Source organism: Capronia epimyces (assembly GCF_000585565.1).
Source record: "Capronia epimyces CBS 606.96 chromosome Unknown aczIQ-supercont1.1, whole genome shotgun sequence".
In the NCBI taxonomy this organism is placed as follows: Eukaryota; Fungi; Ascomycota; class Eurotiomycetes; order Chaetothyriales; family Herpotrichiellaceae; genus Capronia; species Capronia epimyces.
In genome coordinates, this window is record NW_006912904.1 from 4217754 (window position 1) to 4230037 (window position 12284).

Genomic DNA, 12284 nt, shown 5'->3' on the forward strand with positions numbered 1-12284 from the left:
GACCGGCGACTCTTGCCTGTTAGCAGCCAGGCATATCTGTCCCATCCTTGCACTAACACAACTGTACCTATCAATTGCCGCAAGCATTCACCGTCAGCAGCCAACAACAACCCAATAAGGTCGTCGGGAGTGAGAGGCCAGGACCCCGGCGACGGCTTCGCGTGGCGGGGTAGTGCGGTAGTGCCTATCTTTGCTTCTGGTATCAGGTCTTTGAGATAAGGTCACTCAGTTAGGAGGGCGAAGGGCGAGGCACTGCAGTCTGGCAGTATTTATATGACGCCCATGCCGCAGGATGACAGGATCAACCTACCCTCTACTGCCAGCCAAGTGTCTCGACTCTTTCCACGCAAGCAAGCCGAGGAGATGGACACTGTAACAAAAGACGAGACTAAGACTCCTTACGAAGTTGGCATGACCCCCAAGCCGGAGGGATCGATTGAGGTCATCGCGAGTACAGAGCTCATCTCATTCCGCCATGTGGACGAAGCCCTTGACGCGAAGATGCACCTGGTCAACCAGGTAATCTATCTTCTATGTTCTAAGGAAACTTTCACAAGCTGACTTTCCTCAAGGCAATCAATCAGATTGAACTTACTCCCTACCACTGGAAGCTATTTTGCCTGAACGGAATGGGGTAAGTTTTGGCCCTCCATGTTCTTCGGACCAGCCGCAGCAGCAGCAGCAGCAGTAACGGCAGGCTGATCTTCTTAGCTATGCCGTCGACTCTTTGTTACCAATTCTCATGAGCATTGCCAACACGCAAGTGGTTCTCGAGTACCAGCCGTCGTACAATCGTGGCGGACAGATCGGGCTCTACGTCGGCCTCCTGGTCGGGGCTCTATTCTGGGGTATCTCTGCGGACATCATCGGGCGAAAATGGGCATTCAATATGAGTTTGTTCCTGGCTTCCGTCTTCTCCATTGGAGCTGGAGCTGCCCCGAACTATATCGGATGGGCCTCCCTGGTTGCCCTGGGAGGGTCTGGAGCTGGAGGCAATCTTGTTCGACACGACCGTTTTCCTGGAATATTTACCGGCCGTAGAGCAATGGCTGGTCACCTTTATGGCCTTATGGTGGGGTGTTGGTCAAACAGTAGCCGGCCTGTTCGCATGGGCCTTTATGCGTAAGAACAAACATGCTCAAAATGGAGGGGCATAGATGGCTAACTGGTCTTTCAGCGAACTTCAGCTGCACGTCTGCTGACGATTGCCCTCGATCCAGCAACCCTGGCTGGCGCTACTTGTACTACACTTCTGGCGGCTTTGTGTTGCTGATGAGCATAGCCCGGATTACGGTTATTCGCTTCCACGACACGCCGAAGTATCTACTTTGCAAAGGCGAGGACGAGAAGGTGGTGACTCTTCTCCGAAACCTGGCCACCAAATATGGCCGCGAGTGCGACCTCACCGTCGAGAGCCTCGCCAGTCAGGGCAAGATCACCAGCACGCACTCCAAGAAGGTGTTTTCTTTGAGCGAAATCGGCGTCCATTATCGGGGGTTGTTTAGCACCAAAAGACTCGGAATCTCGACCCTCCTGATCTGGTTCTCCTGGCTCTTGATCGCGCTGGGCTATCCCTTGTTCTATGTCTTTCTGCCCGAATATCTAGCCAGCCGAGGTGCCGAGTTTGGACAGACGTCTACCTACATCACATGGAGAAACTATGTGCTTGCCCAGTTTTCCTCCGTCTTTGGTCCAGTGCTTGCAGGGTACATGTGCAAAGTCCCCGTTATTGGTCGCAAGTACACCATGGCCATCGGGGCCGTCATCTCGAGTAAGTCTCTAGTCTCTTGTTTTTGCTTCGTTTTGGCTCCACGGCCGGTCACCCATGCTCATGCTCTGCAGTGGTCTTCTTCTTCGCCTACACGGCGGTGCGGAACAACGCCGAAAACGTCGGCTTCAACTGCGCCACCTCCTTTGCCATCAACATCTACTATGGTACCTTGTATGCATATTCTCCCGAGGTGCTGCCCACCGCCCATCGCGCCACCGGCAATGGTACGGCGGTGGCGCTGAACCGGATCATGGGGATCATGTCAGCCGTCATCGCTACCTACGCGGACACCTCCACCTCGGTGCCCTTCTACATTTGCGCGGCTCTCTTCGGTTGGATGGCCCTTGTGTCGGTGCTGTTCCCGTACGAGCCGCAGACCTCGCAAAGTGTGTGAATGTGGGCGAGGGGGTTTCTGACCAGAGTGATAATTGCCAGTGGCGGTCGTTGGGTCTCTATAGGAGGGCTCTACGAAACCCGAGTCTGGCGGCGGGTGATTTTGCGGTGCTCCGGGCATGGGGGGTTTAAATTTCTAAGATTTCTATTTCTGTTTCTATGCTCAGCAGACACCCATAGGGTTTCATTATGTTTGACGCCGCGAGGGGCTCAGGAGACTCTCGCCGCTGTTCGCTAGTGAATCTTAGTCTTAGGCCTATATCGATGTCGAGGACTTGGTTATCGACAGTACAGTACAGTACATGGTATTTAGTATTCAGTTCTATGTACCCAAGGCAGCGACTCCCGCGAGGTGAGCTTCCACCGTATTCCAACCGGCCGTGTCCTCGCTCGAGAGGTCCGTGTCCGATCGGGGGGGAAACACAGACGACGACGACGACGACGAGGAGGAGGAGGAAGGGGAGGGGGACGAGGCGAGCTCACTGTCCACCCTTGGCTTCGGGAGCATTGGCTGGCGGCTGTAGCCTCTGGAAGAAAGGTAATAGGCCTCCAAGGGCAGATTGGCATGCGGCTCGATGTAGTAAGCCAGATCCTTCGGCTTAGGTTCGTGCGTGTCTGGGGCAGGGTCAGGGTCCGGGCGGCGCTCGATGTGCGACAGACCGTCGCCCCAGTGGGCGAAGCGGTTGGCGTCATATTTCCATTCAAAGTCCTCCCAGCGATTGGAGTCGAGGACCTGGCGGTAATGCAGCGAGGAGCCGGGCCACAGGGCCAGGATCTTGCCGGAGGACTTGGACTTGTACCAGGACGAACAGGGGCCGGACCAGACCATGTTCTGCATCAGCTGCTGGGTGTGGGCGTCAAAGTCGGCCTGGACGTCCGGGCGCACGGCGAAGGAGCGGACGCGCTGGGCGGCGACCTTGGTCATGATGCGGATGAAGAAGTCGGCCGTGGCCTCGAGCGTGCCCATCAGGCTGCCGTTGGAGATGGGCGTGTTCGGGCCCAGAAACAACAGATAGTTGGGGAAGCCGGCGACGGCGAGCCCGCAGTACGCGGTGGCGTCGTCCTTCCACAGCTCGCGGAGATCGCGGCCGCCGGCGCCGATGATGGGGAAGCGCGGGCGGAACGAGGTGTCGAAGCCCGTGGCGGCGATGATCACGTCCGCCGGTCGCAGCTGGCCGCCGGCCGTGACGATGCCGGAGCCGTCCTCGGCCACGTGGTCGATGGCGTCAAACACCGCGCTCACGTTGGCCTGTTGCAGAGCTTCCAGGTAGGCCTCGCCGGGGTTGATGCGTCGGCAGCCGACGTCGAAGGTCGGGATCATCTTGGTCTGGAGATGCGGCTCTGGGATCCGAGCCTTCATGTAGGCGGCGAACCGGCGTCGCAGCTCCTGCTGCTCGGGGCTGCCTTTGATGAAGGCCCGGAACATGGAGTTGTACGCGGTTTCCATGTCCTTGCGCACGCGCACCGAATACGCCGCGTCCGTCTTGAACCGCTCGATCTCCTCGGCCGTGTAGACGTGATTCCGCTCCGGGTTGATCGCCGCCCCGGGCGGCGGCGAGATCCACGACGGCGTACGGATGTAGATGTCGGCGTGCTCGACCTGGGCCTGGATCGCCGGCAGACACTGGATGGCACTGGCGCCCGCGCCCACCACCGCCACCCGTTTCCCCCAGAGGTCGACGTCGCCGTCCCAGGCGGCCGTGTGGAGGACCGGCCCTTTGAATCGGTCCAAGTTCCGAAGCTGGGGATACGCCACGTTGTTCAAGATGCCGCCCGCATTCACCAGGATCTCACATTCGAACTGGCCCTTGTTCTCCACCCTCACCGTCCACACGTCCCGCTGGTCATCCCATTCCGCCCCGGCGATTTTGCTCTTGAAGCTGATATGTCGGTCGATGCCGTAATGGAAGACCACCGCCCTCAGGTACGACTGGATCTCGGCGGATGAAGCATAACTGTGGCACGTCCCACTGTTAGCGATGGCGATCGGGGTCAGGTCATACACATAGAGCCGGCCCAAGGCCCGACCCTCAAGAATGAGGTACCTACAAGCTGGACCAGTAAGGGTTGGGACAAAAGCTGTATTGATAAATGTGACTGGGCACGTCACAAGCACAGCCTTTCAGCATCTCCAGCGTCAGTGTCAGTCCATCATGGATGGAGTCGGATTCGAGTTGGGTCTTGCTGACCTGGATATCGGTTTTCAAACCAAGTGCCGCCCACGTCTTCATTCTTCTCGAAGATCTGGAACTCGACATAGTCTCCAAAGGCTTGTTTGATTTTGATTCCTGGACCAGTCAAGTCAGTGGTTTGCTCTGGTATACGTATCTGTCACACCCTATCCATATTCCATATTGAACATTGAACAGTGCTATATGATATGTGATATACACACCCATCAAGATGCCCGACACTCTGTGCACAATGGTAATGGTCAGCCACGGCCATCCTGACACTGACAGGCGAGCACGGGTTTGGTTCATGCCTCATGGTTCATGCTTACCCAGCCCCGATGATGATGCACCGCAGTCTCTTTGTACTTGGCTCTGCCATGTCTATGTTCACTGTGCGTTCCTCGCTGGTGATGGTGATGGTGACTTTCTCTTCTCAGACCTCAGATTCGACGGACAATGGCGGGGGCAGGGCCAGAGGCAGGAAGCGTTCAATTTGTGCGCCTGGAGTGGCAACCGGCTACGTACACATAATACACCTTCTGTCCACGTGTCTGTGTCTGTGTCTGCTGCTCCATTCTGCATCTGGACCCGGTTGACGTTGGCCACCCACACAAAGGGCATTGCCGATGACCAGCGGGCCTGACCAGCATTATGCCGCAGTGTCTCCCCGGTTCTGTCCTGGTCCTGTCCTCAAGATCGCCCAACTCGAAAGCATGTTCCACTTTTTCAGAGGCAGCGAGCGATAAGAAACGCACCAGGCCAACGTCCAGGGGCCAGAGCCCACCTGTCGCCGGGGCACATCCGACCACGTGACCGGCTTTTCCGTGGCGCCCGATGGACAGCCCCTTCGTCTGTGGAGGTGGAGGGAGTTGTACCATTTGCTCACCCGTTAGCTTCCGGCCGCGGTGATGGTGAGAGGTGGCAGGCGGGGACATGGGCGATATACAGAGTACTATTCAAGTGAGGAGCAGGCCGAGAGAGGTCGTCTCATCGATTCCAGACAAAGGGCCCCGGGCAGCATAGCATCGAGGAGCAGTGGAAAGATACTTCGACCTAGCTACTTGAAACTGGGACATTTCACTGCCATAGCCAAACCAACACGACCAACAAACAGTTTGCAGGCCCATGATGGCTTCAGCCTTGAAATGGATCCTCGGCCAACCATCACCATCGCCATCGGAAACCGCCTCGCTCAAGACCAAAACCACGAAACGAGGGCTGCCTGCGTCGTGGTACCGAAGTCCCGAGCTCTATCAGCTTGAAAGAAGGGCGATTTTCTCCCGGAAGTGGCTGCTCGTCACGCATAAGAACCGGTTCGGCCAGCCGGGAGACCTGTTGCGCTTCACCGAGGCCGGCTTCGACTTCTTTCTCTGCCTGGACCGCGAGGGAAAGCTGGGCGGGTTCTTCAACATCTGTCGGCATCGAGGATTCCCCCTGGTGCACAAGGAGCAAGACCATGTAAAGATTCTGGCATGCAAGTACCACGGCTGGTCGTACGGGCTCAACGGCAAGCTGGCCAAGGCACCACACTTTGAACAATTCCCGGACTTCGACAAGGAGGAGAATGGATTGCTGCCGATCCACGTCCACATCGACGCCTTGGGGTTCGTGTGGGTGAACCTGGATACCTCCTCCCCGACGCCGGAGCCGTGGAGCGAGCAGTTCGAAGGGGTCGACACGCAAGACCGGCTCCAGTCGTTCAACTTCCAAGAGTATCGCTTCGACCATACCTGGGGCATGCAGGGCGACTACAACTGGAAAACCCTGGCGGACAACTACAACGAATGCCTGCACTGCCGGACCGCGCATCCCGACACGAACGGCGTGGTGGACGTGACGGTGTACCGCGTGGCCGGGAGCAAGAGCCACCTGCAACACTTCAACTAAAGACAGGAGACGGGGTTGAACGAGGGCAAGGTGCAGATCGCAAGCACCTTCTTCTACCCGAATGCCTGTACGACGGTGTCGTAAGTGGCCTCTCTGATGTCTGATGTCTATCCGATCCCAAACCCAAGACTAATTACCATCCTAGGCCTCACTATTTCTACATGATGAGATGCGTGCCGACCTCGGCCACGACGTGCTCGATGGAGTACGAGGTCTACCGACATCAGGACGCGTCCGACGAGGACTTTAACAACATCGACCAGATTTACAAACGCGTGCTCACCGAAGACAAGTGGCTGTGCAACAACACGCAGAGAAACCTGGAGGCCGGCGTCTTCGTCAACGGCCAGATGCATCCGGACTACGAATTTGGGCCGTTGTATTTCCAGAGTCTGGTCAAGGAGTGGGTGCTGCAGCATCACGCCGAGGAGCAGAAGCAGAAGAAACAGATCTGGCCGGCCGCTCAGCAGTTGGCCACGGACACGGACACCAACACCCGCACCACCCAAGACGAAATCGCCTTCTGCGCCGGCCTGGAGTGTGGTCCCGACGCCGAGCCTAGATTGGCCTGGTAGAGGTAGAGGTAGACGGAGACATCGACCATCCCGGCCTTGCCACTATCATGTCTGTCTATAGTATATACAATACAACCAGCCCCTGGGCCCGGTAATAAAGAATACAGAATATAAAGAAATTACATGTGTACTCGGTACAGAATGTGTATTTCGATGTATGTGTACCAAGTACTCCGTACTCCGTATTAATGGCCGGAAGTGGATTGTGTGGTAAGCAGGACCCGCGCCTACGCCATTACTCTGGTTAGCCCGGCCATTATCATTGTGATTGTCATTGACTTCCTCTTGTTATCTGTGGATCTCAGATGCTTCCCAGGCTCTGTGCTCGCTTGGACTCAACCTCACTGTCCAGTATCCAGTGTCCAGGTACAGTCACAGTCACAGTCACAGTCACAGCTACCGGCACCGGCACCGGCACCAGCACCGGCAACGGCAACGGCAACGGCAACGGCAACGGTAACGGAACATACAGTCCGGACTACGTACTACAAACAGGTGCTCTGGCCCCGAGCCCCGAGCGGCGAGCGGCGATGAGCTCGCGCGCGAGAACCGCACAGCGCACCCTCCAGGCGTGCGAGAATTGCAGGTTTGATTGATGACTTCTGGCGGACTGAGGTCATGGACATTGACGCCTACCGCCTCCAGACGCAAGAAGACACGATGTCCAGGAGAAAGACCGAAATGCTCGACGTGTGTGCGCCTGCGACAGAATTGTCAGTATGCGCGGACCGGCTGGGATCAGGATCGGGAGCAGGAGCAACCGCGCCAGGAGCACTCGGAGTATCTCACCTGGCCCGGGTGCACGTGGCTCTGGCAAAGAGCCTGATGCAGTGCTCCGGCCTCGACACGGGCACAGCCTCGTCCTCCTCCCTGGGGCGGACGAAACTACAGGACGATCAGGCCCGATTGTTCTGGAGCGTCTTCACCCTCGACCAACTGTTTGGCATGCCGGTGCGAGTGCCGGTGCTGTCGGACAGTCTGGCCACTCCCCACTATGCGGCGATGCCCAAGACGCAGACGCCGACGCCGGGGCTGCTAGCCTCGTCGATTCCATGCCCGGCGTTCCCGCACGAGGCGTACAACGAATACGACGAACCGGGGATCGGCATGTGGTCGCACATGGTGCAGCTGATCAACGTCTGGAGCTCGACCCGGAACTACGTGTGGTCGTGTGCCAACGCCAGCAACGCGTCGCCCTGGAGCCCGGATTCCGAATACACGCGGATCGGTTCGCAGCTGCTCGACGTCGAATGCATCCTGCCGTCGTTCGTGCGGCTCGACAACGCCAAGATCCGCGAGCGGCCGGCGGCGGACGTCCAGGCTCATCGGGAGTACTGGCTGCCCTGGTTCACGCTGCAGGTGCTGTACCACACCATCCACGCCGTGCTCAACCACCCCTTCCTCTACTCGCAAAAGGCCTCCCAGCACCGCAAGGGCCCCAACGTCTTCTGGCGCGCCTCGTCCGAAGCCGCCGTCGTGCACAGCACCTGGATCACCAACATGCTGGACCTGGCCCGCGAGAAGGACCTGGTCTTGTCCGACCCCGTGCTCGCCCACGCCGCCGCCATCGCCGCCACCTTACACTTCTACTTCAGCCGCGCCGCCGACTCCCGCATTAGCCACGGCGCCGCCGTCAACCTGAACAAGTGCCGCTCGTTTCTGCGCCGCATGGCCCGCCATTGGCCCCTCTGTCGCTCGATTGTAAGTTAGGTGCCGGTCGTCATCGTCGTCGTCGTATACCACCCCCTCCACCTCCATCTCTATCTCCACCACCACTACCGAATACACCGTCCCAAGCATCTTTACGCTGTGGCTTCTGTTGACTTGTATATCCGGAGCCAGAGTGACACCCTCGACCAACTGATCGACCTGGCCGAATCGACGGCCGCGGCCACCGCCGCACAGTCCAACTCCAACAGTGTGGCCATGAACACGGCGTTGATGTGGAGGATTCCCGACCTCGCCACCCCGCGCGGCAGGGCCTTGACCGGAGACGGCCTGTTCCATCCGTCCATCCTCGACATGTCGCAGTCTAAAGCCCGCCAGGACCACACAAGCGTCGCCGGCCCGACTGTGCGGCCGGAGAACCCCCGAATTCGCCCTTCGCCCAAATACCTCGTCGTGCCTCCCGACTGGTTCGCGTCCACCACCACGGCGACGGCGGTTCCCTCCACCTCCACCTCTACCTCTATCTCTACTCCTACTCCTACCCCCACTCCTACCCCCACTCCCACTCCCACTCGTATCTTTGTACCTGCCACTGCCGCTGCTCCGCCGTCGGCGTCTCAGTCGTGGCCACGTTCAAGTTCGAACGTGGGGTTGAGTCCGGCTCCGGCTCCGGCTCCGGCTCCGGACCAGATGAGCGGCAGCCAGCAAATGCCCGAAATGCTCGGCCTTGGCTCCTCTTGGATTGAGGACCCTGACAACGAGACATTGATGGACATCACCTATGACTCTTTGGCCCAGTACTACGATCGAGGGGGCACGAATTCGAATTCGGCCTGGTGGGATTATGGAACTCTCTAACGGCTCCGCTCAGCTACTGTACAGTATGATGCTATGAGCTCCAATGGGAGAATGAAAATATAATAATTGGATTGCAAATAATGGTCATGACCATCCACGCCCCTGACAAGACGCTATAACTTACTCCTTCTCCTTCTCCTTCTCCTTCTCCTTAAGCCTGCTCCTTAATCCTGCTCCTTAAGCCTGCTCCTTAGTCCTGCTCCTTAGTCCTGCTCCTTAGTCCTGCTCCTTAGTTCTGCTCCTTAGTTCTGCTCCTAAGTCCTGGTCCATAACAGTATCAATGGCCCATCGACGCCATTGACCGGGTCCTGCGACGGCATCTCCACATGTCCGATCTCGTTTCTGAATGCCTCTAGATCAATGGGCGCCTTGCCCAACTGGTTCGTCCAGTGTGGTGCTCCCTGTGATGCCGTCCGTGAGTGAGTGGGACGGGACGGCCATAGCTCGGGTACACCATGGGCATGGGTCGTGTGTGCACCAGGTGACAGCCATAGCTCGGCTACACCATGGGTCATGGGTTGACAAGAAAGACAGGGGACGTGTGAGTGAGTGAGTGAGCTGCATGTGATGACTTGATATGGAGGGGGTGAATGAATGAATGAATGATACTGTATATACTACATACCTCGGGATAGACTCCAATATATTTATAGTCCTTGCTGCTCTTGGTGCTGCAGTGTCCAGTTCCCGCCGGGAGGACAACCACGTCGCCCGCATGGACTTCGACTTCAAGGCCGCCGTCCGTGGTGTCATTGTGACCACAGCCGAGGAGCAGGGTCGAGGACCCTTGGAAGATACCTGTTCCGGGACAAACAAGTCAATAAATGGGGAAAGGGGAGGGTCGCAATTCGCATTCGCGACGGGAAATCCAATCCCATCCTTATCCCTCCAAGACGCGACGGTGACGGTAGAAATGCAAGTATAGGTAATTACCTAGGCAGGTAGGTATACGGAGAACGGATACGGACCGTAGCATTCGTGCGTGTTTGGGTGGAAATGTCGTTGGCCGATGTGTCCCCAACAGCCCTTCTTGACCCACGCGTGGGCTTCGAGAAACTCGGCCGCCTTCTCTTCCGAAAGCGGCAGTGGAAGACAGTCGCGGTAGATCAGTACCGGGAGCTCGTTGTTCGGACAATGCTCCTTGGCTCTTAGACGGTATGTCTCCGGCGTGAAGACCATGGCGGCGAACGGTCTCAGTGGGCAGCTACCTAGATTCTCAATCGTTGACTGTGAGCGTGAGCGTGAGCGTGAGCGTGAGCGTGAGCTGTTCTTGTGTCATTTGACGTAGCACTATAGCTGAGAGGCGGGCATGATTATCATTACAGAGAAGGACGTTGGAGGGTAATAGTTAGTGGTGCTGTACCTAATCACCGCCTAATCCAACCCATGAGACGAGCCGGTCACCTGACCGGGCGACCGGCAGGCAGGTCCGGGCTACCACTACTGGAGCCGGAGTGGCTAAATAGAGTGGACGGAGTACGGAGTATCGAATACGGATTGTAGATTGTAGTGTGGACTCGGGGTACGCAGTACACGCAGTACTTGCTACCTTGTGCTGGGTGCTGTCGCGAAACGGCGGGGGTCTTTGCTCGTTTTGGCAGCTTCGGCTTAGGAGGCTCCCGTCCGATTGACCGAGTCTCCATGTTGATGGTTGTTCACGCCAATAATGCTGCCTACCTGGCTAAGACCTTTGATCTTCACTGTCAAACTGCCAAGTTCACAAGTGAATTCATACTTGATACTTGATATCTATGTCCCGCCACGCTCGTCATCGTCAACGCCAACGTCAACGCCAACGTCAACGGCCAACATCCACACTACCCACCGTCCAGCAGTGCCAGCGACGGGATGGTGAGATGGTGAGACGGTGAGACGGTGCAGCGTACGCCGACATCCCTACAGAGCTGAGAGTACACATTGGTGCACAGCCAGCTGATTTGTTGACAGTCCCGCTCCCGCTTGACAGGGGTTGTGATCACGATCTCTGTAATAGTTCGTCACCCTGTCCCTACCAGTTGCCAAACTATGATTACCCCTAGACGAGCTGAAAGATCTCTACCTCCTCGTACCACCACCACCACCACCACTATGGCTCCTCTAGGCATTAGAGACCCCACCGAGGAGCAATAACAATGGCTGGGTTTCGGCGGCAAAAGAAAGACTTTGAGTTGGCAAGATCATCGGTCACTTTGATGGGTGCGGTTCAGTGGCATATTCAGTCTCAGTCTCAGCAGCCTTTCACCTTCTCTACCAGCTGAAATTTCGATGTTTCAACTTGGAATTACACTGAGATCGAAGATAGGGACTCATATTGATCCCGTCTTCGTGGCGATAAACACGTAACATAACACGTCAAGGGAACGGGACCTTGCCGTCGACGCTGTATCCGGTATCCGTATAGTGCAAAGCAGAACACCCCTGCCCTTGTTTCTGCGGAGACAAAGGCTTGGGTTGGGCATCGAACCCTCCTTTCCACCAGGGCTTAGACTCGCTTCGGAGCGACCGTGGACTAAGCGGGAATTTGGCCACATTGAGGCTCAACAGCAACGGAAGTCGGGGGTGCCAGTCCCCGTAACACGACACACGACCCCGCAGGTACAAACAAGCCACTGGACACTGGACACTGGACTGGACTGCAACAGAAGAAAGTCCAGCTTCAGCCCACATTTTTTTCCCGTGCGGTACCACATCCCGCTGTGCGGTCTCGCTCTCTCTATAGCTTCTTGCCCGCCGGAATCCCAGGCCGTACTTTGGGATGCTGTTGATGCCTGTCGGTGACGGTGAGTAGGGCTCGTCAACTGTGTCTGATGCAACGCCTTGGCCTGAAGGTCTGACCACTGACCACTGACTACTGACTACTCGCCACTCCCGCCGTCAAACCGGAAGAGTTCTCCGTCACCTTGGCCCCGAAGACATCGTACAATTCAAAGACCCGCCATCGACAGTCGCAGGGCAGGG

General features: G+C 57.2%; 5 protein-coding genes across 5 annotated transcripts; 3 read left to right on the top strand and 2 right to left on the bottom strand.

Moving 5' to 3' along the window:
• Nucleotides 1-282: 282 nt before the first annotated feature.
• A1O3_01526 (uncharacterized protein) lies at nucleotides 283-2165 on the top strand (the record flags this gene model as incomplete). Its single annotated transcript, XM_007731670.1, has 5 exons — nucleotides 283-519; nucleotides 573-634; nucleotides 712-1122; nucleotides 1221-1771; nucleotides 1843-2165. The coding sequence occupies 5 exons, from the start codon at nucleotides 283-285 to the stop codon at nucleotides 2163-2165; spliced, it is 1584 nt and encodes a 527-aa protein (XP_007729860.1).
• A 321-nt stretch (nucleotides 2166-2486) lies between these two features.
• A1O3_01527 (uncharacterized protein) lies at nucleotides 2487-4717 on the bottom strand (the record flags this gene model as incomplete). Its single annotated transcript, XM_007731671.1, has 5 exons — nucleotides 2487-4119; nucleotides 4214-4283; nucleotides 4354-4452; nucleotides 4560-4579; nucleotides 4668-4717. 5 exons carry the CDS (start codon nucleotides 4715-4717, stop codon nucleotides 2487-2489), a joined length of 1872 nt encoding a protein of 623 aa, XP_007729861.1.
• Nucleotides 4718-5466: 749 nt separating this feature from the next.
• On the top strand, nucleotides 5467-6800 carry A1O3_01528 (uncharacterized protein; the record flags this gene model as incomplete). The annotated part of the gene is made up of 3 exons (XM_007731672.1): nucleotides 5467-6186; nucleotides 6232-6305; nucleotides 6371-6800. 3 exons carry the CDS (start codon nucleotides 5467-5469, stop codon nucleotides 6798-6800), a joined length of 1224 nt encoding a protein of 407 aa, XP_007729862.1.
• Nucleotides 6801-7418: 618 nt separating this feature from the next.
• A1O3_01529 (uncharacterized protein) lies at nucleotides 7419-9326 on the top strand (the record flags this gene model as incomplete). Its single annotated transcript, XM_007731673.1, has 2 exons — nucleotides 7419-8501; nucleotides 8643-9326. 2 exons carry the CDS (start codon nucleotides 7419-7421, stop codon nucleotides 9324-9326), a joined length of 1767 nt encoding a protein of 588 aa, XP_007729863.1.
• Nucleotides 9327-9580: 254 nt separating this feature from the next.
• A1O3_01530 (uncharacterized protein) lies at nucleotides 9581-10505 on the bottom strand (the record flags this gene model as incomplete). The annotated part of the gene is made up of 3 exons (XM_007731674.1): nucleotides 9581-9727; nucleotides 9952-10124; nucleotides 10295-10505. The coding sequence occupies 3 exons, from the start codon at nucleotides 10503-10505 to the stop codon at nucleotides 9581-9583; spliced, it is 531 nt and encodes a 176-aa protein (XP_007729864.1).
• Between the last annotated feature and the right edge of the window lie 1779 nt (nucleotides 10506-12284).